This window comes from Bos indicus, chromosome 11 (genome assembly GCF_029378745.1).
Source record: "Bos indicus isolate NIAB-ARS_2022 breed Sahiwal x Tharparkar chromosome 11, NIAB-ARS_B.indTharparkar_mat_pri_1.0, whole genome shotgun sequence".
NCBI classification, from domain to species: Eukaryota; Metazoa; Chordata; class Mammalia; order Artiodactyla; family Bovidae; genus Bos; species Bos indicus.
Genome location: NC_091770.1, coordinates 37,268,321 through 37,293,324, shown reverse-complemented (window position 1 = coordinate 37,293,324; position 25,004 = coordinate 37,268,321). Strand labels below are relative to the sequence as shown.

Here is a 25,004-nt window from a genome sequence, read left to right as displayed (position 1 = left end):
ATCATGGAAAAAGCAAGAGAGTTCCAGAAAAACATCTATTTCTGCTTTATTGACTATGCTAAAGCCTTGAACTGTGCGGATCACAACAAACTAAATTCTTAAACAGATGGGAATACCAGACCACCAGACCCGCTTCCTGATAAATCTGTATGCAGATCAAGAAGCAACAGTTAGAACTGGACATGGAACAACAGACTGGTTCCAAATAGGAAAAGGAGTACGTCAAGGTTGTATACTGTCACCCTGCTTATTTAACTTATATGCAGAGTACGTCATTAGAAATGCTGGACTGGATGAAGCACAAACTGAAATCAAGATTTCCAGGAAAAATATCAATAATCTCAGATATGCAGATGATACTACACTTATGGCAGAAAGTGAAGAAGAACTAAAGAGCCTCTTGATGAAACTGAAAGAGCAAAGTGAAAAACTTGGCTTAAAACTCAACATTCAGAAAACTAAGATCATGGCATCCAGTCCCATCACTTCATGGCAAATAGATGGGGAAACAATGGAAACAGTGACAGACTTTATTTTGGGGGGCTCCAAAATCATTGCAGATGATGACTGCAGCCATGAAATTAAAAGACTTGCTTGCTCCTTGGAAGAAAAGCTATGACCAACCTAGACAGCATATTAAAAAGCAGAGATGGCACTTTGCCAACAAATGTCTGTCTAGTCAAAGCTAAGGTTTTTCCAGTAGTCATATATGGATGTGAGAACTGGACTATAAAGAAAGCTGAGTGCCAAAGAATTGATGCTTTTGAACTGTGGTGTTGGAGAAGACTCTTTAGAGTCCCTTGGGCAGCAAGGTGATCCAATAAGTCCATTCTAAAGGAAATCAGTCCTGAATGTTCATTGGAAGGACTGATGCTGAAACTCCAAGAACTGACTCATTGGGAAAGACCCTGATGCTGGGAAAGATTGAAGGCAGGAAGAGAAGGGGACGACAGAGGATGAGATGGTTGGATGGCATCACTGACTCAATGGACATGAGTTTGAGTAAGCTCCAGGAGTTGGTGATGGACAGGGAAGCCTGGTGTGCTGTAGTCCACGGGGTCACAAAGAGTCAGACACAACTGAGCAACTGAACTGAGCTGATATTTACTTGACCTTAATTATTTGGATACAGATGATATTATGCTTTGTGTTATTGAAGAAATTACTATTATTAAATTATATATTATCACAGTTACCAACTTTTTCTGGTTTTTAAAAAGTTTATTCTGAACTCCTACTTTTCATAATTCCAGGAGCCAGAGAAGTGATTTTTTTTTAAAAATCAGCTTCAATTATTTAATGAAAGAAATGAACGGACTTTGCTGTTTAAAGTGCTACATGATAAAAATCTACCAAATTTTGATGAAGTATAATTGGTTGGGGAAAAGACTCCTGACAATTTTGCTTGCTATATTCTTAAGTACAGGGCACAATACCCAGTTTCCACCAGCAGCTAGCAAGGGATGTCCTCTGGGAGCACACAAAGGAGGAAGCCCACAGAAAAGGAATGCTGGGAAAAATGTTTGGTGATACACTATTTAAAAATTCAAAATCAAGACAATTAAGTGTATTAACTCATACTTTCCCCTCAACAGTAACAAACATTTTCAATGAAACAATCTATGAGAATAAATGCTCTTGCACATTACTGGTGCATTGTCAGACTGGCAATTCTGGACTCTAGCATAGTATTATACCCATTTTTAAGACCATAGAATCAGAGCTGATAGTTTGAATATATTCTTGATCCAGTGTCCCTGCTTAAAGAACACAGTCCAAGGAAGTAACATGGAAGAGAAAATCCCACCTCTACAAAGATATTTGGAGTTTTACTGTGGGTGTCAGCAAAGAAACTAGAAATACACCCAAACACTCAACAGGAGGATGAGAAAGAAAATTATGATATTTTCACTGAGCAGGGTTTATTTGTTTATTGCAAATGACAAATGTGTGTTCCGTCTTTTTTCACATAGGAAAATATATATTAAATACAGACAAGCAAAGAAAGCAGACACAAAGAAATATGCAACCCAGTAATGGTAAACTGATGAATTTCCAATTAAAATAAATAAATTTAAATGAAAAAAAGTTGGCATTTTATTATATTACACCTTGCATGATGCATGTGTGCTTCAGTCACGTCTGATTCTTTGTGACCCGCTGGATTGTAGGCCACCAGGCTTCTCTGTCCATGGGATTCTCCAGGCAAATATACTGGAGTGGGTTGCCAGGCTCTTCTCCAGGGGATCTTCTCAACCCATACCTCTCACATTTCATGCATTGGCAGGTGGGTTCTTTACTAGTGCCACCTGGGAAGCCCATGTTATACCTTATTTCATGGTAAAATTGATTTTTCAATAAAAAATTTATGAAAAAATTATGTTAAACATTAAATTTTTAATCTTACATTACAAAAAATCATTATTCAAAAATTGAAGAGGTGGCAAGAATACACAGAAGAACTGTACAAAAAAGGTCTTCATGACCCAGATAATCACGATGGTGTGCTCACTCACCTAGAGCCAGACATCCTGGAATGTGAAGTCAAGTGGGCCTTAGGAAGCATCACTACGAACAAAACTAGTGGAGGTGATGGAATTCCAGTTGAGTTCTTTCAAATTGTGAAAGATGATGCTGTGAAAGTGCTGCACTCAATATGCCAACAAATTTGGAAAACTCAGGAGTGGCCACAGGACTGGAAAAGGTCAATTTTCATTCCAATCCCAAAGAAAAGCAATGCCAAAGAATGCTCAAACTATTTCATAATTGCACTTATCTCACACGCTAGTAAATTGATGCTTAAAATTCTCCAAGCCAGGCTTCAGCAATATGTGAACCGAGAACTTCCAAATGTTCAAGCTGGTTTTAGAAAAGGCAGAGGAACCAGAGATCAAATTGCCAACATCCGTTGGATCATCGAGAAGGCAAGAGAGTTCCAGAAAAAACATCTATTTCTGCTTTATTGACTATGCCAAAGCCTTTGACTGTGTGGATCACAATAAACTATGGAAAATTCTGAAAGAAATGGGAATACCAGACCACCTGATCTGCCTCTTGAGAAACCTGTATGCAGGTCAGGAAGCAAAGTTAGAACTGGACATGGAACAACAACTGGTTCCAAATAGGAAAAGGAGTACGTCAAGGCTGGATATTGTCACCCTGCTTATTTAACTTATATGCAGAGTACATCATGAAAACGCTTGGCTGGAAGAAGCACAGGCTGGAATCAAGATTGCCGGAAGAAATATCAATCACCTCAGATATGCAGATGACACTACCCTTATGGCAGAAAGTGAAGAGGAACTAAAAAGCCTCTTGATGAAGGTGAAAGAGGAGAGTGAAAAAGCTGGCTTATTAAGCTCAACATTCAGAAAACGAAGATCATGGCATGCAGTCCCATCACTTCATGGAAAATAGATGGGGAAACAGTGGAAACAGTGGCTGATTTTATTTTTCTGGGCTCCAAAATCACTGCAGATGGTGATTGCAGCCATGAAGTTAAAAGACGCTTATTCCTTGGAAGGAAAGTTATGACCAACCTAGATAGCATATTCAAAAGCAGAGATATTACTTTGTCAACAAAGGTCCATCTAGTCAAAGCTATAGTTTTTCCAGTGGTCATGTATGGATGTGAGAGTTGGACTGTGAAGAAAGCTGAGCACTGAAGAATTGATGCTTTTGAACTGTCGTGTTGAAGAAGAATCTTGAGAGTCCCTTGGACTGCAAGGAGATCCAACCAGTCCATTCTAAAGGAGATCAGTCCTGGGTGTCCATCGGAAGGACTGATGTTGAAGCTGAAACTCCAATACTTTGGCCACCTGATGTGAAGTGCTGACTCATTTGAAAAGATGCTGGGAAAGATTGAGGGCAGGAGGAGAAGGGGACGACACAGGATGAGATGGTTGGATGGCATCACCGACTCAATGGACATGGGTTTGGGTGGACTCTGCGAGTTTGTGATGGACAGGGAGGCCAGGCGTGCTGTAGTTCATGGGGTCGCAAAGAGTCGGACATGACTGAGCAACTGAATTGAAAATACATCAATTTGTATTTATGATGTTTTATTATTATAAACTAAGTGTTACTAAATGAGTATTATGTAAATAAGATGAATTTCTTATAGAAATTATAGTGAGGGCTACAAATAAAATGTGTGTTTTTTGAATCCCAATTAGCACTTTTCACCAAGTAGTCACATAATAAAGGCTTCCAATTATTAAGGACACAAAGAGAGACTAAAGTAATCACAGTAGTTTAGGATTGTGTTCCGCAAATTTTCAGGGTTTTTTTTGTATTTTCCTAGCAATTTTTCTTTTTCCTTATCTGTAGGCATTCTTTACATATTCTAGGTATACAGTTGACTCTTGAACAACTCTGGGGAGTCAAAAATCCATGTACAACTCAGACCATCTGCATTCCTGGTTCCACATCTGCACTGACCATCTGCATTCCTGGTTCCACATCTATGGATTCAACCAACCTCTTAGTATGTAGTACTCTAGTATTTACTACTAAAAAAAATCTACAGAAGTAGACCCACGCAGTTCAAACCCATATTATTCAAAGGTCAACTGAATAGCCTTTGTCCATTATAAATCCAAGTCTTTATGCCCAACCTATGCACTGTCTTTTCATTTTATTTATAGTCTCTTTTGTTGTGGAATAATTTTTTATTTTAATGTGTTTCAGTTTATGAATTTTTTCTTTGAGAGTTTGTGATCTGAGGGTCTTGTTTGAGAAAATACTCCTTGCCCTCAGGTCCTAAGAATATCCTCATACATTTTCTGCCATGGTTCAGAGCTATGTTTTGCATACACATTTAATGCCCTTGTGACTTACATGGCATTTTGTAGAATAGCCGTTCTCCAGCACCATCATTAGTTTGCAAGTATTTACTATCCAAAGACCAGTCAATGTGTGTGATGAAACTGAGAGACTTGTTGCATTCTCCAATTTTCTTATACCTCTGGGCAACAGCGTAGACGTCTACCGGGCCATCATTGGATCCCACTGCCAGATAAGAACCATCTGGAGAAAATTTCATTTCATGAATGACTTCTTTTCGATCTTTGATATGAACCACTTCTGTCATATCTCTGAAAGAATAAAAAAGCAAAATGATAAATAGCAAATCTAGGGATGGAACCTCAAGTCATGCTTTAAAGTTTGTGTGTCACTGAAAATTTGGTAATTAGCCATCTTCTCATACATCACTAAGCAAAGAAAGAAAAGGCTACTTACCCATTTGGTAATGAGTTATGTGTAACTGGTAATGAGAATTTAGTGTAATAAACCATGTCAACAGCATTTTTAAAGCTAGGTAGAATTTGTTATGTGAGATACAGTATCTAATTTATAGCTTCGTTTCCTTTCTATAATCACAAAGTGTGTAATCCCAAAGAATAACCAAGGTTATTTGAAGGAAATACAAGAGTGGGTCATAATTTTTGTATACTATAAATAATATCAGATGTTAATAAATAGGAAATGTTCCATTTTATTAGTGATTATAGGGCGAAAAATCTTTTATTCCAGCTCACCTCTAAAACTCTGGTGCTATTAGAGGCGGCTTTCCTTTTTCTTCCTTTTTCTCGTCTCATTAAAAGCCCATAATCTCTTACCTAAAACCCTTAGGACCAGACGAGTTTGGGAGTTGATCACTCACTGCATTTTGCAAAGGTTCACATATATTATGCAACAGCCCCGTAGGAGCTAGGGCAGCGACCCCTTTTGAACACATTCATATTCTTGCAGCAAATCCCATGATATGTGATTGTTCCTACTAAGAGATTAGTAGATATGTGTGTAACTGAATCACCTTTCTGCACACCCGAGACACTGTAAGTCAACTATACTTCAACAAAATATATATATTGAGAAAAAAATTACACTTAAAAAAAAAAAAGGAGACTGACAGACTGTAAACAATTTCACATCAGCTCACTGGGTCAGGCTGTGCTGCCAAATAAGTTACCAAATAACTTAAGATTTTCAGTGTTTGGATCTGGCAATTACAGAGAGGGGATTGCGAATCTACCTATTCAAAACAGCAAACGCATTTTTCCCTAAAGTCCTGGCAAACATTCTGACCTGGAGAATTAATTTTAGCAGAAGCATATCTCTAACGTCATTTTCAATACCAGTAGTACGTGCCTGACTCGGAGAACAATGAAAGATCCGTCCTTCATGCCCAGGGCCAACTGAGATCCATCGGGGCTGAAAGCAACGCTGCGAACCGCCTCCTCCATGTTACAGCGGGCAATCAAGGCATGGTCAGCCAGGCTCCACAGCCTAAGAGCAGTTCAAAGTCAAAACAAAACACTTTCTCATAGTCATCAGCCAGCCCAAGGCCAAAGGCCTGTTCATCACGGCGATAGTAACAAAAAAGGATGCAGGAACATCACACCAGTCTCCTCCCTCTCGGCATGTCTGGGAAGCTGCAAAGGTGTTTGGTCTATCTTTGGGTGATTTTCTCCATTTGAGATATCCAGCAAGAAATAAAACATGAGATATTTTCAAAGATTTTGAGATTGAAAAATAAGGAAATTTTACATACTACTTCATACAAAAAATTTTTTTTTATTTTTTTTATTTTTAAACTTTACATAATTGTATTAATTTTGCCAAATATCAAAATGAATCCACCACAGGTATACATGTGTTCCCCATCCTGAACCCTCCTCCCTCCTCCCTCCCTATACCATCCCTCTGGGTCGTCCCAGTGCACCAGCCCCAAGCAACTTTTCTCTTTGGAGATTAAAAACTGTTCCTGAATTATACCAATGGGTGTTAATAACACTTACAGGATAAGAGGTACTACTAGATGCTGTTATTATCAGTTGCTTTTTAAATACGGGTTTTCTTCTAGAAACTGTGTTATGTAAATATAGACTAAAACGCATATTATGTTTGTTGGTCTCCTGAGCAAGAAAAAGTATCTGAGATGGAGAAGAATAAATGGTACCCCTGCCTAGGAGGATTCCAAGTTGGCTGTACACAGTCATGTGCTGAAACTCCTCAAAAATCCCTGGCGCCCCACTGCTGACAGGGCCCCTCTTGGTCAGGGGAGGGGGAATACTTCACCGGGCCCCCTGGCTGATGAGCGGACGACTGCTGGAGAAACAGAGGTCACTTGTAAGGGCAGCTCTTAGAACACCTAAGCCAAGCACTTCAGAATGAAAGACCATGAACTAAATATCTGAGGATTCGAATAAGAGTTTCTATATGACTTGCAGTTGTGGTATGTGACCTTTTCCTGTTACCACTTTAAAGACAGTCTTCTCTTATTATGCAAACAACAATAACTGTGGCGGGAGTGGCTAGAATCTAAGCTCTTGTGATAAAGAGACAGGAGTAAGTCAAATGTGGTGTAGCTTTCCTAAGTGCATCCTGCCATCAGGAGGGACGGGGCACCTGTCTTGCCATGTAGGGCTGCCCAGTGGAGTCTGCCTATCCCTGAGGCAGCCTGAGCTATTCAGCTTAAAACTCAGGGTAGGCTTTCAATACCTTTTCCATTATTCATAGTTCATGCTGTTTTTAGCCGTGTACTATTTTAAGCAATGTAAGCTTTGCTCTACTAGCATGAAGAAACCACCACATCTCAGTAAACTGCACTATCCTTCTAAAGTCACTAAGCTAACCTTTCTCAAAGAGTTATGACTTATACCCTTGCTAAATTTCAATACTCAGAGTGTCAAATTCCATTTAATATCTTAGCCAAATTAATGGTTAAAGGGAGTAATACAAATTCTGGCAGTAAGGGCTCTTTGCAATTCTAAGATTCAACATAGTTGTTAAAATACAAAAGCTAAAAACTTTCTTGAAATCCTTTCTATCTGGATGGGTATGAATTGAGTTTCTTGGATGTTTGAATAACTTGGTGGCATTGGTTTGGCTCAGAGTAACAGAAGGAAAAGGAAGAGAGGAAGGCAGTAAGTAATGACAAGTAAGAAGCCAAATAAACATTTATAGCACTTGGAGAAGGAAATGGCAACCCACTCCAGTGTTCTTGCCTGGAGAATCCCAGGGACGGTGGGCCGGGGTGGGCTTCCGTCTGTGGGGTCGCACAGAGTCAGACACGACTGAAGCGACTTAGCAGCAGCAGCAGCACATGTAGAGATAGCTGTAATTGTTTTCACTGATTTTTAGATTGATGAGACTTTAGTGCTGGGTGCAAACTAAAAAATGGATTTATCTTTGGATTTATGCTAATGAGTATACTGACTGCATCTTGACTGGATTCACAAAAATACAGAATAAGGGTGGGGAGGGAGAGTAATGACCTTAGGTCTCGTGTCCAGTCCTCCTGTTTAGCTATTCAAACTTAGAAGCAGTAATCCATCGATGAATTGATCAATCAGTCTCTTCCTCTCACTGTCACGGACTCTCTTTCTGGCCTGCTTATTGTTGAGCACATTTAAAGTTCAGTAGTAAATACAAAAACGCTGGATTCAGTGTAACAGCTTTCATCTCACACTTTCAAATCATATGTTCAGTCTCTCAACAGTCACAAGAGCAGTGGAAGCATAGTCATTCTGCTCATTCTATTACTGTCGAGCTCTCAAACACAAGTGATCCATAGTAAGAACCCCTGAGGCCCTAATAAAATGGGCACATTTTCTTAGGAACCAGCACTTTCCCTTGATTTGAGGACATTGCTCAAAATTCCACACGAGAATTTACAAAGAAAGAATTAATGACTCTCATGCTAAAGACGACTTTGGAAAATCAGAACTTCAGTTCTATTTGAGATCTCTAATCTCCAACTAAACGGATAAAAAGTGAGTAAGCTGTGAAACTGCTAAGCTGCCCCCAGCAGGACAGAAGATATGAGGGGGAAATATAACTTTATACAGGTGAGTGAACTCAGCTCACATCTTCAACTGAAAGAGACCTGGAGGCCAATCTAACCAGCGGGAGTGCATTTTCACTTCTAAGAACATTTTCTTGACTTTATATGGGGCCCAAGAAAGATAGCAACAAAAAGAGATCAAGAAGCCAACTGTTGTTAAGCAAAATGTCTCAGCATTCTGTTTGGAAACTGTGAGGTTCTACACTGGGGGTTATCCTTCTCTTAAAATAACAAGCAAGCTTGGGCAAAATCAGTCTGTCATCCCAGGGAGGTGTGTGAGGTTATGGCAACACTGCTGGGGCCTCACCTGACAGAGCGGTCGTCACTGCCCGTCACGGCCAGTGGCTTCTTGGGGTGCAGGGCCAGAGCCCAGAGCTCCCCCTCACAGTGACCCTGCAGGATCAGCATCGGTTTGTCCCGTTCTCGCACGATTACTTCAAATATCTCGCTGTCCTGGGTCCCTGCTAGGAGGCGGTCTGCTTTCCAGCACACACTCCGGATAGAGAGGCCTGACAAAGAAAATACACAAGTAAAGTAAAAGCATCCTTCCACACCATTTACAAATAAAACACCTGAAGTTAAAACCTCGTCAGCAGGAGAGCCTCTAAGGTAACATAGCCAAACAATGCCTGGGGGCGGACAACCAACCCACACAGCCCTCTGCATTATTGACCATTGCCTTCCATGTGCTGGCCCCCCACCACACCCCTTGTAATCTGTTTTGTAAAGGAAAGATTGCTCTTTCCTGTCTGACTTAGGCTAACTATGTGGTTTTACAGCACAAGTGAAGTGAGTGAGTCAAAGTGCTCAGTCATGTCCGACTCTCTGTGACCCCATGGACTACACAGTCCACGGAATTCTCCAGGCCAGAATACTGGAATGGGTAGCCTTTCCCTTCTCCAGGGGATCTTCCCAACCCAGAGACCAAACCCAGGTCTGCCGCATTGCAAGAGGATTCTTTACCAGCTGAGCCACAAGGGAAGCCCAAGAACACTGGAGTGGATAGCCTATCCCTTCTCCAGCAGATCTTCCCAACCAGACTATCCCCTCTCCAGCAGATTTGGAGAACTGGGTCGGGAAGATCCACTAGAGAAGGGATAGGCTACCCACTCCAGTATTCTTGGGCTTCCCTTGTGGCTCAGTTGGTAAAGAATCCACTGTAATGCGGGATACCTGGGTTTGATCCCTGGGTTGGGAAGATACAGCAAAGTCTATATTAAATATGACATTAAAGTGAATATAAGAGCAGGAATTGGTCTTAATGAAAACTTAACCTCCTTTAAAATAATTTCCTTCTGACTTGCTATGGAAAAGTTAATAAGCACTTCAATCTTTAGGATGCTAGCATTGTAAGATAATTATACGTGGGTGATACTACAGAACAGTTAATTATCATATTAGGCAAGTATAGTATGTATCTGATCAGAACCTAGTCTCATTCTGCTGGATAAACAGATGCACCATGTCCCAGAAATATGCAAATGAAACTCCAATTTCAGTCTCAGAATACCATCAAACATTTGAAGATGTTATTCTTCACTGACTTAACAATTTATGGAAACTTCTCTAAAAGTGCAGTACTCCTTTTAAATCCAACCTTCCCCCTCATATTATTCCATCCTCTCTAAGTAGATTCTCAACTTGCCTGCCTGAGTTTTGATTGCGTGGATTTCTTGTGGTCTATTCTGTTCCTTACAAGGTACATTATTTATTTACTTACACAGTGAATTTTCTCATGTCTGAATTAGAAGTACATAAGCCATCCCACCTTCACAACTACTTCAAACTACTTAAGGATGTGATAACCTTTAAGATCTGAGCTGCCTCTCCAGTGGGCTTTGTGTCTTTGTTGCAGAAACTAAAAGAAGTCAGAGTACCTGGACTTCAGTCCTGCTCTATACCGACCGGCCAGACATCCCAGGGAGACTCTCCTTCTCTCTGGGGACCATAAATGTAGACTATAATTATGGAGACCATGTAATTTATCATCCAAATCAGGACCATTCTGGAAGTAAAGTAGGCTCTAAAAATAATTAAATTTACATTTTTTGAAATATTTATTAACCAAGAAAGCAGCTTTGGTATGTTGAAAGACCTATTAAATTATTCTATCAAAAAATTTCAGATATATTCAATAAAATTATAATTACTTTATTACAGAATGAAAAGGTCTAAGACAGGGGAATGAATAGGCAGACACACAGAGGATTCTTAGGGTCGTGAAAGTCTGTAGGATCTATAATGGTACATGTTATACATGTCAAAACTCAAAGAATATATTAATACAACACCAAGAGTGAACCCTAACGTGAACTATATGCTTTGGGCAATGATATATCAATGTAGGTCCATCCACTGTAACCAATGCACCATTCTGGTGGGCCATGTTGATAGGGAGGCTGCGTGTGTAGGAGAGCAGAAGTATATGAGAAATATCTGTACCTTCCACTCAATTTCGCTGTGAACCTAAAATTGCTCCAAAAAGTACAACCTGTTAAAAAAAAATTCAAGACAAATGCTGGGACGATAGAAGAGTTAGTTAGTTGGTGGTATCTGGACACCCTAACTGAAATCCTCATCTTAACTCATTATGATCTTAAAAGGATCTAATGAGATAATGAATTTATCTACAAAACAGAACACTGTTTTGCTATCCTTACATGAGATAACTCTCTTTACCCCCTGCTTTGAATTCATTGCTATGTATCTTGAAATGGAAGGAGACAGCACGCAGGCAGATTTATTATTCCTGCTGTGAGAAGTAAGTAGCGATACCTTGGCAACGGCTAGTTTCAGGGTCAATCACTCAAAATCCTCCACTGCAAACACCACGCAGGCTTTCAAGGTTGGAAAGGACAGATGTGTAGGGAAAACAGTCAGGATAAGATGGCAGGCTGATAGGCAGGAGGCTCAGCTGAGAAAAAAATCCTTTTGCTCCTGTCCCTTTCTTGCCTGTATCTTCTCCCCATGCTTTTATTAACATATTCCTATTGCCTCTAGGAGGAGGGGGTGAATTTGTCATCTCCCTAGCAGGCTTTGCATCATCTATAATTTTATTACTGGAGAGGTATAAGACTTCGTCGTTGAGAAACAGGAAGAGAGATATTAATTACATTCTAACATCAGCAAAAAAATCAGACAGTTTACTTGTTTATTATATTTATTGCCCCCTCTTACTAATATCTGTGAAGACAAGAGTTTTCTCAGTTTTATACACCTTTGTGTCCTCCACGCCTAGTATAGTGGTAGATACTCAGTAAGAATTGTTAAAAGAATAAGATATTAAAATCATAAATATTTCTTGAGTCTTTGGAGATACCAAGAAATAAAAGACAACCTCCCCATCCTCAATGAGAACATTTCAGAGGAGGGATATAGTCATTAGTTTACATACAAAAATATTTATTGAGCACCTATTACATGCCCAAGACTATTGAGCACCTATTACATGCCCAAGACTAAAGCTTGAACAGTGAACAAGCCAGGGTCATGCCCTTATGGAGTTTGCATTCTAAGGAGGAGCCAGACATTTGTAAGCAGGTATCTACATGCCAAAATAAATTAAAATAATATAGACAAGAATACACAACAGGGAAAGGACAATCTCTTCCACAAATGGTGTTGGAAAAACTAGACAGCCACATGTAAAAGAAACATACAAAAATAAACTCTAAATGGATTAAAGACTTGAACCTCAGACCTGAAACCCTAAAACTCCTAGAAGAAAACACAGGCAATAAGCTCCTTGACATCAGTCTTGGTGATGACTTTGTGGCTCTGACACCAAAAAGAAAGGCAACAAAAGTAAAAATAAACAAGTGGGAACACATCGAACTAAGAAAGCTTGCTCACAGCAAAGGGAACAATCAACAAAATGGCCAGGCAACCTACCCAATGGGAGAAAATACTTGCAAATCATACATCTGATAAGGAGCTAATATTCAAAATACATAAAGAACTCATACAACTCAACAGCAAAAACCCCGAACAATCTGATTAAAAAATGGACCTGAACAGACATTTTTCCAAAGAAGATATGCAGATAACAGGTACTCGAAAAGGTGTTCCACATCCCTAGTCAGAGAAATGCAACTCAAAACCACAATGAAATATCATCTAACACTTATTATGATGGCTGTTTTTTTCGCTAAAGATGAGAAATAACAAATGCTGGCAAGAGTGGGGAAAAAAGGTGGCCCTTGTGTACTATGGGAATGTAAACTCGCACAGCCACTGTGGGTAACAGCATGGAGATGCCTCAAAAATTAAAAATAGAACTACCGGAGGATCCAGCAATTTCACTTCTGAATGTTATCTGAAGGGAACAAAACCACTAACTGTAAAACGTATCTGTACACGCATGTTCACTGCAACATGACTCACCATAGCCACAGCATGGAAACAACCTAATTCTTCACCAACCGACCAATAAAATGTAATATACACACAGATAATAGAGTATTATTCAGCCACACACACAAAATTCTTGCCATTTGGGACAACCTGGGTGACTTCCGAGGGCATAATGATATGTGAAATACATCAGATAGAGAAAGATAAATATTGTGGGAATATATGTGGAACCTAAAAAAGAAATAACAAAACCCCCAAATCTCACAGATACACAGAACAGATTGGTGATTGCCAGAGACTGAGATGGACAGTAGGCAAAATGAGTGAAGGTAATCAAAAGGATCAATGCAAAGAAATAGAGGAAAACAACAGAATGGGAAAGACTAGGGATCTCTTCAAGAAAATTAGAGATACCAAGGGAACATTTCATGCAAAGATGGGCTCAATAAAGGACAGAAATGGTATGGACCTAACAGAAGCAGAAGATATTAAGAAGAGGTGGCAAGAATACACAGAAGAACTGTACAAAAAAGATCTTCACGACCCAGATAATCACGATGGTGAGATCCCTCACCTAGAGCCAGATATCTTGGAATACGAAGTCAAGTGGGCCTTAGAAAGCATCACTACGAACAAAGCTAGTGGAGGTGATGGAATTCCAGTTGAGCTATTTCAAATCCTGAATGATGATGCTGTGAAAGTACTGCACTCAATATGCCAGCAAATTTGGAAAACTCAGCATAGCCACAGGACTGGAAAAGGTCAGTTTTCATTCCAATCCCAAAGAAAGGCAATGCCAAAGAATGCTCAAACTACCACACAATTGCACTCATCTCACACACTAGTAAAGTCATGCTCAAAATTCTCCAAGCCAGGCTTCAGCAATACGTGAACCATGAACTTCTAGATGTTCAAGCTGGTTTTAGAAAAGGCAGAGGAACCAGAGATCAAATTGCCAACATCTGCTGGATCATGGAAAAAGCAAGAGAGTTCCAGAAAAACATCTATTTCTGCTTTATTGACTATGCCAAAGCCTTTGACTGTGTGGATCACAATAAACTGTGGAAAATTCTGAAAGAGATGGGAATACCAGACCACCTGACCTGCCTCTTGAGAGATCTGTATGCAGGTCAGGAAGCAACGGTTAGAACTGGACATGGAAAAACAGACTGGTTCCAAACAGGAAAAGGAGTATGTTAAGGCTGTATATTGTCACCCTGCTTATTTAACTTCTATGCAGAGTACATCATGAGAAACTCTGGGCTGTAGGAAGCACAAGCTGGAATCAAGATTGCCGGGAGAAATATCAATAACCTCAGATATGCAGATGACACCACCCTTATGGCAGAAAGTGAAGAAGAACTAAAAAGCCTCTTGATGAAGGTGAAAGAGGAGAGTGAAAAAGTTGGCTTAAAACTTAACATTCAGAAAACGAAGATCATGGCATCCGGTCCCATCACTTCATGGGAAATAGATGGGCAAACAGTGGAAACAGTGTCAGACTTTATTTTTCGGGGCTCTAAAATCACTGCAGACGGTGACTGCAGCCATGAAATTAAAAGACGCTTACTCCTTGGAAGGAAAGTTATGAAAAAAAAAAAAAAAGAAAGTTATGACCAACCTAGATAGCATATTCAAAAGCAGAGACATTACTTTGCCATCAAAGGTCCATCTAGTCAAGGCTATGGTTTTTCCAGTGGTCATGTATGGATGTGAGAGTTGGACTGTGAAGAAAGCTGAGTGCCGAAGAACTGATGCTTCTGAACTGTGGTGTTGGAGAAGACTCTTGAGAGTCCCTTGGACTGCAAGGAGATCCAACCAGTCCATTCTGAAGGAGATCAGCCCTGGGATTTCTTTGGAGGGAATGATGCTGAAGCTGAATATCCAGTACTTTGGCCACCTCATGCGAAGAGTTGACTCATTGGAAAAGACTCTGATGCTGGGAGGGATTGGGGGCAGGAGAAGGGGACGACAGAGGATGAGATGGCTGGATGGCATCACTGACTCGATGGATATGAGTCTCTGAACTCCGGGAGTTGTTGATGGACAGGAAGGCCTGGCATGCTGCGATTCATGGGGTCGCAAATGAGCAACTGAACTGAACTGAATCAAAAGGCACAGACTTCCAGTTATAAAGTAGGGAAGTCCTGGGGGTGTGATGTACAGCATTACGTACATGTACATTTAGTAATCCTGTAATGTGTATTTAAAAGTAGCTAAGAGAATAGATTTTAAATGTTTTCATCACAAGAAAAAAATTTATAACTATGTGTAGTGATGTTAACTAAACTTGAGATTATGTGACCTTTATCTCACATAAACCTCAAGTTTTATATATAAACATTATTTTATATACCTGAAACTAAGGTTATAATTCAATTGCATCTCAATAAAAATGTTACATACACACACACATATTATATATATATACACATATATATCTCAGCAATATGTTATGTATTTTAACTGTTACCGAAATATTCAAACCACAATCCCTTTATGATTCCATTGACTGTCCTAAAGACTTACCTTTCCAAGCGGACATGGCACCCACAGCTTCACTACAAGCATGAACAGGTGAGTTCTCCCCATGGCCTTGAACTAAATGGTTTGAACACAAAATTTCTCCCAAAGAACCACCAGGGTACAAACATTTTTCTCCCACCATCCCCACTATTTTTTAACTTCCTGTTTGGGGAACACATTCAGAATGTTCAAGAATACTATAATAAACAACCTATCACATGGAATTGATACATTAACATTTAAAAAATATTTGCTTTGTCTTTAAGAGGTTTAGAACAAAGAAGAACCTTCCACCCCAGACGAGACTGACGAGGCAGTCAAGCTATGCAGCACCCAGCTGTATATTCAGACTCTGCCCAGGGAGCTCTTGGGTCCTTAGAAGAGCCTCAGGGGACCTGGTAAGGAAACCACAGGGAAATGAGAGACGAGAGGCAGAGTCTAAGGATCCCACCCCTGCTTTTCCCTTAGTAACTCACAGGCTGTGTTTTATAGCAGATTTCATTTGAAAAAAGGCTTCCACTGAACCAACCAACATAAGGGAGGAGCTTTAACATGCAGCAAAAGCAATGAAGTTAAACTGATATGGATTGTTCCGGACTACAAGTAGAGGCAGGGGAGAAGGAGAGAGAACCAGGGGAGGAGTCATTTCATTTTCATTGTTTACAACATAAATCTAGTGAGCTGTGAACATTTTCTCTAGAGACCAACTCAGGCTCTCCACAAAAACTCAGTTCTTCAAACCGACAAACTCAATTCTGCCACATCAGACAAGTCGATCCCAGGGGTCTACCTACAGAGACAGACAAGATGCTAAGCTGCTCTCACTTCCAAGGAAACTATTTAAAATGGGAATTGCTTCCTAAGGACACCTCAGTGGGTAGAGAGCTGTCTTAGAGTTTCCTAATAGCGCCCTGTTTTCTTCATTTCTGAACCTAACTGCTGTTGTGCAGGTCAGACTGGCTTTTATGGGCACACTGTGGAGAGGCAGGTTCCTAACAAGGTTCTGATATGTAGGTCCCTTCTCCCAACCATCCAGGCTTAGTTTTAGCTTCTCTGACACAAATGCAGAGAACAGTAACCTAACCACAATTTCCAAGCTAGCCTGGCCGAGGTGACCACTGCACTGGGAAGGAATTAAGCTGTCTTTCCCTATCTTCTGCTCTGGGAGTCAGACAAATATAAGGCATTATTTGGAATATGGTCAGAAATTCACCAAGAGTGAAAAGAGAGCCAGGGAAAACCATCCTAATTATTTTAAACCATAGAAATTCTCTTTTCTTATGAAAAAGTGTATGTTTCAGAGGAAGGCGTTTTGGTGAGGGGTGCACATTTTGAATTCAGTGACCTCCTCTACCACTAGCCCCACTATGAGAAATACGGGGCTCTGGCCTGTACTTGGTTCAGACAGCCAGCAGATGGCAGTACAGAGCAACCACCCACTTCAACAGAAAATCTCTAAGGAGAAGATCAAATTCACACCAGCTCTTTGCCCAGATTTTATATTCAGACCAGGAAGCGGAAAACAGTCCACTTTCAATCCTCTCTGTGACGGTCCTGAAACCCGGGCATGGGGAGATCTAATCCATGAGTATCATGAATATCAACACAGACTTAAAGGACATGCTTATTTTTCACTAGTTCATTGAACAGTGAAGTACACGGATTGGATTTATAGCCCAGATCTGTGACAAGGCACGTGTTTAATCTTTCAAATCTTTGGTTGCCCCACCTGTAAACTGGAGAGAATATTAGCACTCACACATCACAGCACTGTTATGAAGATTCAGGGCAAGCATATATTCAAACACTTGACCCAATATCTGGCACTCAGTATCAATCTGTGTCTGGCACTCATATCATTAAGTATGTTATTATTGTTGTGATTTCAACCAGCAGGTTTTTATTAGATTCACATCTCCATGGAGAACAGCTTGCTGTGCGTGTGGTCAGATTCTGTCCCCAGGCCGGGGTCAGCACCAGGAGCTGTGAAGTTGCTGCTGTGTCCTCCCTGAGTCTGTTAGTTACAAGCCTGTGTTACAACGTATTTGTTGTGTTGTCTGTTATCATTTTGATATGTTAGCACTGCTGACTCTCAGAAGGAACCGCTGTACCTAACACACAAAGAAAACTATTTGGGGAGTAAAATGCTTTTTCCCTCAATTATTTGGCCCAAGAAGGGAAGACTGGCAGTGGGGAGAGGAAGGGAGTTGGTCCTTATTGTTGTTATTCAGTCACTAAGTTGTGTCCAACCCTTTGCGACCCCATGGACTGCAGCATGCCAGGCTCCTCTGTCCACCACTATCTCCTGGAGTTTGCTCAAATTCACGTCCACGGATTCGATGATGCTATCTAACCATCTCATCCCAGTAGCATATTGGACACCTTCCTACCTAGGGGGCTCATCTTCTGGTATCATATCATTTTGCCTTTTCATGCTGTTCATTCTTGTGGCAAGAATACTGAAATGGGTTGCCGTTTCCTCCTCCAATGGACCATGGTGTGTCAGAACTCTTCACTAAGACCTGTCCATCTTTGGTGGCCATGCATGGAATGGTTACTAGCTCCATTGAGTTATGCAAGCCCCTTCACCATGACAAAGCTGCAATCCATGAAGGGGTGGTACTTATCGGTGCTCTTAAACCTGGTGCATTGAGGCCTGATATATGGTAAAAACCAAGAACAGTTGCTCCAAACCTTACTGTTCATCAGAACCTACATAGAAAATGTTTTTAAAACATGGATGCCTCTATCCTACCCAGAAATTTCTCTCAGTTGGTCTGGAGTGGATCAGGGCATACTTATTTTTAGCTCCCCAGGGCTGAGAAACACTTGTTAAGAACCAGTCACTACCAAGCTGTTCTGAAGCTAGTGTGTGTTCTCAGCCTTTAGCCAGACTGTTGAAAATTCAGATTTCTGGGCCAATTCTAATACAGTGGTTCTTCGGCCAGATATTGGAAAACTACCATAGTAGATTAGAAAGCAGAAGGCCTGATGAGAAGATGGCCAAAAATAAGTGCAACTTTGAGAAATCTTTTCTGAGTCAAACAAGCCAGTCTTGTAAATGGGCAGGAATGGTTCTCCCAGACACTCCCAGCGCTGCACCCAGAGCTTTGCACATATGCCTGAAAAGGCTTATGGCGATTCAAGAGGCGGCTCTTGGACAGCACTGGGCCCTAGGTGGGGACAGTAAATATCTGTTGAATACACGAGGAAACCATAGCACAGAAAGTTTGCAATATTTGCCCCAAGTTCCAGAGTGAGCAGGTGATGGAGAGAAGATGAGGCTGCAGGCCATGCAAATCTGGGGTAAACTCCCTTCTCCTAAAGGGTATTTCCCTCTCGGTAGATGCACCCCCAGGACATGGTACCAAAGGTCAAACAAGACAGGGTGATGGCCTTCTACTTGTAAAAGGTGCAATACTAAGGAGTGCCCCAGGTAAAAGGCAATATAAGGGTGAGCAGGAGACAGATTATTATACTCAAGGGAAGATGGAGCTTGATTATTGGTGTGTGGGTTTATTGCTGGGATTTCTGTCCTTTCCCATTGAGGTATGTTTCTGTTTTTGTGCCAATACCATGCTGTTTTGATTACTGTAGCTTTGTAGTATAGTCTGAAGTCAGAGAGCCTGATTCCTCCAGCTCTTTCTTTCTTAAAATTACTTTCGCTGTTTCAGGTTTTTTCCATACACATTCCCAGGTGGCACTAGTGGTAAAGAGCCTGCCTGCCAATGCAGGAGACATGAGAGATGTGGGTTTGATCCCCAGGGAAGATCCCCTGGAGAAGGGAATGGCTACCCACTCCAGTATTCTTGCCTGGAATAGACCATGGACAGAGGAGCCTGGTGAGCTACAGTCCCTGGGGTCGCAAAAGAGTCAGACATGAATGAGTGACTAACACTTAAATTCTTAAATATAACGAAGAATTTCAAGATGGTGACAGCAACCACTACACCGAGTGTAGGACTTTTCAGAGCATGGAGCCCTGTGCAACGAGGCAGATCTCATGCTCCAGGAGCCAGCCCTGCCAGGAGACCCCTCCAGGGCTATTGGAGGAAAAATGGGATGCTACATGCAGTGTGTTTAAAACAAAGCACCATGCAGAATACTGACGTAAATCGCAGCAATATCTTTTTTGATCCATCTCCCAGAATAATGGAAATAAAAACAAAAACACACAAATGGGACCTATTTAAATTCAAAAGCTTTTAAATAACAAAGGAAACAATAAAACAAAAAGACAAACCATAGACTGGGAGAAAATATTTGCAAATGATGTGACTGACAAGGGATAAGTCTCCAAAGTTTACAAACAGCTCATCACACTTAAAAGCATCAAAATAAACAAATCGACAAACGGGCAGAAGACCAAAACAGACATTTCTCCAAAAAGACATACAGATTGCCAAGAGGCACATGAAAAGATGTTCAACCTCACTAGTTATGAAAAAACTACAAATCAAAACTACAATGAGATATCACCTCACACCATCCAGATTGGTTATCATCAAAAAATCCACAAACAATAAATACAGGAGAGGGTGTGGAGAGAAGGGAACCCTCCTACACTGTCTGTGGGAATGTAAATTGGTATGGTCACTATGGAGAACAGTATGGAAATTCCTTAAAAAGCTAAAAATATAGCTACCATATGACCCTGCAATCCCACCCCTGGGCATATATCTGGAGAAAAACATGATCTGAAAGGATACATGCACTCCAATGTTCATTGTAGCACTGTTTACAATAATCAAGACACGGAAGCAACATAACTGTCCGTCGACAGAAGAGTAGATAAAGAAGAAAGATGTGGTACATTTATACAATGGAATATTACTCAGCCATTAAAAAGAATGAAATAAATCCATTTGCAGCAACATATAGACCTAGAGATCGTCATACTGAGTGAAGTGAGTCAGATAGAGAAGGATAAATATAGCATGACATATATGTGGAATCTCAAAAGAAAATGATACAAATGAAGTTACTTACAAAACAGAAAGAGACTCACAGATGGAGAGAACAAACTTATGCTTGCTGAGAGGAAGGGACAGTTAAGGAGTTTGATATAGACATGTACACACTGCTATATTTTAAATGGATAACCAACAAGGACCTAAAGTATAGCACATGGAACTCTGCTCAATGTTAAGTGGCAGCCTGGATGGGAGGAGGGATGGGGGAGAATGGATACATGGATATGAATGACTGAGTTCCTTCACTGTTCACCTGAAACTATCAAAACATTGTTAATCAGCTGTACCTCAATACAAAATAAAAAGTTAAAAAAAACCCACAAAGCGCCATGAGTCTGTGACAGGAAGTGTCCACAGCCTGCTGCTCCTGTTTACAAGGGCTCTCTGTCTGAGAACTTCCAGCAGATATTCTTTACTAAATCCTTGGCTATTTCAAAATCCACTTCACAGGATCCCAAATCCCACAGCCTCAGGAATTCTGAAGGATAACACAGCCTAATGGAACCCCAGAAGACAGAAACACTTGTTAAGCTGCCTCCACTCCAGGGAAGGGAATACCCAGGCTGGTTTTTCAAGGAGCCTGGCTCACTTGGAGTGTTTAGAGGGGAATTACTACCAGAATGAACCCGACAGTCAGCCTTTGCTTGTCTGACACCTCATTCCATGTGGAGTCTGAACAAACAGCAGCATATGTGCCCGTGGCGGCACACCTAACCACCCTCAGCTCTCACACGTTCCTCTCCAGGGCCTCCGCTTCCTCAGAACAACAGCGACGTAACAGGCACACCCCAAAGGATAAAGGTGAGGAGGCAGGAGAGAGGTGATGGAGGTGATGGCAGTGGAAGTGTGCAATCAAGCACCCAAGGGACCAGGAGAATCCCAGAAGATACCTGCTTTGTCTCTAACATCAACAAGGCTGTTCTCAGATCTGAGAATCGGTCCTTTGAACCTTCTATACCAGGGTTTCTCAGTCATGCCACTGTTAACATCTGGGGCCGAAAAATTCTTAGCCGAGGCGTCTATCATCAGTAGTTGCCACTGTAGGATGTTTACCAGTGTCCTGTATTCGGGAATGCCAGTAGCACCCTCCCAGGTGACAACCAAAAATGTCTCCAGACAATGCCAAATGTCTTCCGGGAGATAAAAACACCTTGGTTGAGAACCACTGGACTGAATGATTCTCAAAGTACTCTGAAGAAGAAGAATGGTATTGAGAATAGGTCGTGTGGAAGAGTTACCTGGGCTCCCACCTCTAATCCTGCCCCACCTCCTGCTCCAGAGCAGGTGTAGCCCTGACCATGACACTCACTCCCTTAAGCCTTTCTATGACCTCCTACTGCTGGTCTGTGGGGGCCCAGCTTGAACACAGCAGTATCTGTTCCTCCCTCTGCAGCCTCGTCACCTGTCATTCTGTGCTCCAGGCCCACAACATACTCTTCATTTATTTGTCTGTTTTCAGGGTACCGGCCTGGGCCAGGCACTGTTCTCAGAGCTTGGGAGGCATCAGTGAACAAAGAGGCTCCTGCCCTTGTAGAAACAAACAGCCATACACATAACAAACAGGTAAGTTATATTGCTTGTTACAAGGTGAAAAGAAGATGTAGGAGGACAGGATCAGGAGTGCCGGGGTCCTGGAGGTAGAGTGGCTTTTGATTTTATTTTATTTTTATTTATTTTTTTTAGTTGGTTTTGGTTTTATTTATTTTAATATAAATTTATTTATTTTAATTGAAGGTTAATTACTTTATAATATTGTATTGGTTTTGCCATACATCAACATGAATCCGCCACGGGTGTACACGTGTTCTCCATCCTGAACCCCCCTTCCACCTCCCTCCCCATTCCATCCCTCTGGGTCATCCCAGTACACCAGCCCCAAGCATCCTGTATCATGCATCGAACTTGGACTGGCGATTCATTTCATATATTATATATGTTTCAATGCCATTCTCCCAAATCATCCCACCCTTGCCCTCTCCCACAGAGTCCAAAAGACTGTTCTATACATCTGTGTCTCTTTTGCTGTCTGGCATACAGGGTTATCTTTACCATCTTTCTAAATTCCACATATATGCGTTAGTATACTGTATTGGTGTTTTTCTTTCTGGCTTACTTCACTCTGTATAATAGGCTCCAGTTTCATCCACCTCATTAGAATCGATTCAACTGTATTCTTTTTAATGGCTGAGTAATACTCCATTGTATATGTGTATATGTACCACAGCTTTCTTATCCATTCATCTGCTGATGGACATCTAGGTTTCTTCCATGTCCTGGCTATTATAAACACTGCTGCGATGAACATTGGGGTACACATGTCTCTTTCAATTCTGGTTTCCTCGGTGTGTATGCCCAGCAGTGGGATCGCTGGGTCATAAGGCAGTTCTATTTCCAGTTTTTTAAGGAATCTCCACACTGTTCTCCATAGTGGCTGTACTAGTGATTTTAAATAAGGGCATCAGGGTAGCTTCACTTGAGTGAGGCTTTAAGAAGGGTGGTGATCATGCAGATTCCTAGGGAGAGTGTCACAGGCAGAGGGAGCAGCCTGGGAGCATAGAGACGGGGTTAGTAACAGGAGCAGCCTGAGAAGAAGGCAGAGCAGAGGGAGAGGAATGGGAGGGGGACGGGTTGGTAGGCCATCCTAAGGACGTGGACTCTTTTCCTGAGGAAAATGGGAATTGCGGCAGGGTTTTGAGGAAATGTGATCTGGCTCATGTAAATGTTGAACAACTCCCTCCAGCTGCTGTTCTAAGAATAATGGCTGAAGCAGGAACACAAGTTACAAGGCAACTGCAATAGCCTGCGTGCAAGACAGTGTGAGCAGCAGAGACAATGAGGAGGGAAGGGGCGTCTCGGATCCTCGAGATTTCAGGCTCCTTCTCTTGCAATAGCCTGTGTGCAAGACAGTGTGAGCAGCAGAGACAATGAGGAGGGAAGGGGCGTCTCGGATCCTCGAGATTTCAGGCTCCTTCTCTTGCAATAGCCTGTGTGCAAGACAGTGTGAGCAGCAGAGACAATGAGGAGGGAAGGGGCGTCTCGGATCCTCGAGATTTCAGGCTCCTTCTCTCGCTCAAGGCTGAGGGAATGCTGCTTGACCTAACGCGAGACATCGCCAGACTCGGAGTTCATTAGACACAGCAACAATTCAATTAATATGTGTTGAGAGTTAAAATAACCACACCAAAAACTCCAATAAAATGCCCGAGGCAGACTTTTTAGAAAAGCCTAACCAGTTCTAGGCATGTATCTGACACTTAGTAGATGTCTAATAAATGCTTAATGAGTGGATAAATGAATGATGCATCTTATACTGTGTGAATAATTACTGTACTCCTTTAGACATACTCATTTATAACCATTAACTCCAAGTATTTTATTACCATATATGTAATTCATTTTGATTGCCATGCATTAACACTTATTTTTGGTTTTTCTTGCTACCACTATAAGTCACTTAAGCTTCATTATGTTACCCAGATCACAAATTTGTTTTAAAAATGATCAAAGTGAACTTTTGTTGAGTTTGGTATGAGACTTGAGTTAGAGCTCTGCTGCTGCTGCTGCTAAGCCTACAATTAGCTTGATACCAGTGGCCTTGAGCCTCATCCTACTCAACATAAGGTGAGAGTTTCACATGCTGACATTGTGTGGCACTGTCTCTCACAGCATGAAAACTCCAGAACTTGATAGTCACTGAAAACTATATTGGAGGTCCACTATCCCACACATTTGAAATTTTTGGAGACAGGCACATTTTGGAAATCTGAAAATTCTGGATTTTGCTCATGTAATAGACCCAGTGGAGTCTGGGGCAGCATCTTGAAATCAAATATTTCTGTAGTAAAGCACATGAATATTTACACATATGAAGACAACAAACAGCTTCATCTAAGTGTGAGTCAAGTTTTGCTGCCAAATTAGTTATAAAAACTATTTTGGAAAAAGAAAGGATATTGGACCCTTACTTTATACTATATGCAAAAATTACCTCAGAAATGGATCAAAGACCTAAATATAAGAGCCAATACCCTAAAACATTTATAAGAAATCTTCGTAAAATTGAATTTGGCAATACACCAAAAGCACAGGTAACAAAAGAGAAAAACAGATACATCGGGTTACATCAAAATAGACAGTGTTTGTGTGTCACAGGACATAATCAACGGAGTGAGACGGCAACATATGAAATGGGAGACATTATTTACAAGTCATATATCTGATAAGGGATTAATATCTGAGATATATAAAGAACTCTTATAGCTTGGCAACAAAATAAACAACTTGATTTTAAAATGGTCAAA

At 41.1% G+C, this 25,004-nt stretch overlaps 1 protein-coding gene across 6 annotated transcripts in view; it reads right to left on the bottom strand.

Annotated features, from left to right (window-relative positions):
• The window catches only part of EML6 (EMAP like 6), a 322,773-nt gene that overhangs the window by 128,435 nt on the left and 169,334 nt on the right, over positions 1–25,004 (bottom strand). For all 6 annotated transcript variants that reach the window (XR_011569245.1, XM_070798676.1, XM_070798674.1 and 3 more), the window contains 3 exons: positions 9,159–9,360; positions 6,154–6,291; positions 4,840–5,096 (listed from right to left, as the gene is read on the bottom strand). Coding sequence is in view for 5 of the 6 variants with exons in the window: in XM_070798676.1 (XP_070654777.1) it covers positions 4,840–5,096; positions 6,154–6,291; positions 9,159–9,360 (597 nt within the window). In the remaining variant the exon portion in view is untranslated. The remainder of the gene's footprint in view (positions 1–4,839; positions 5,097–6,153; positions 6,292–9,158; positions 9,361–25,004) is intronic.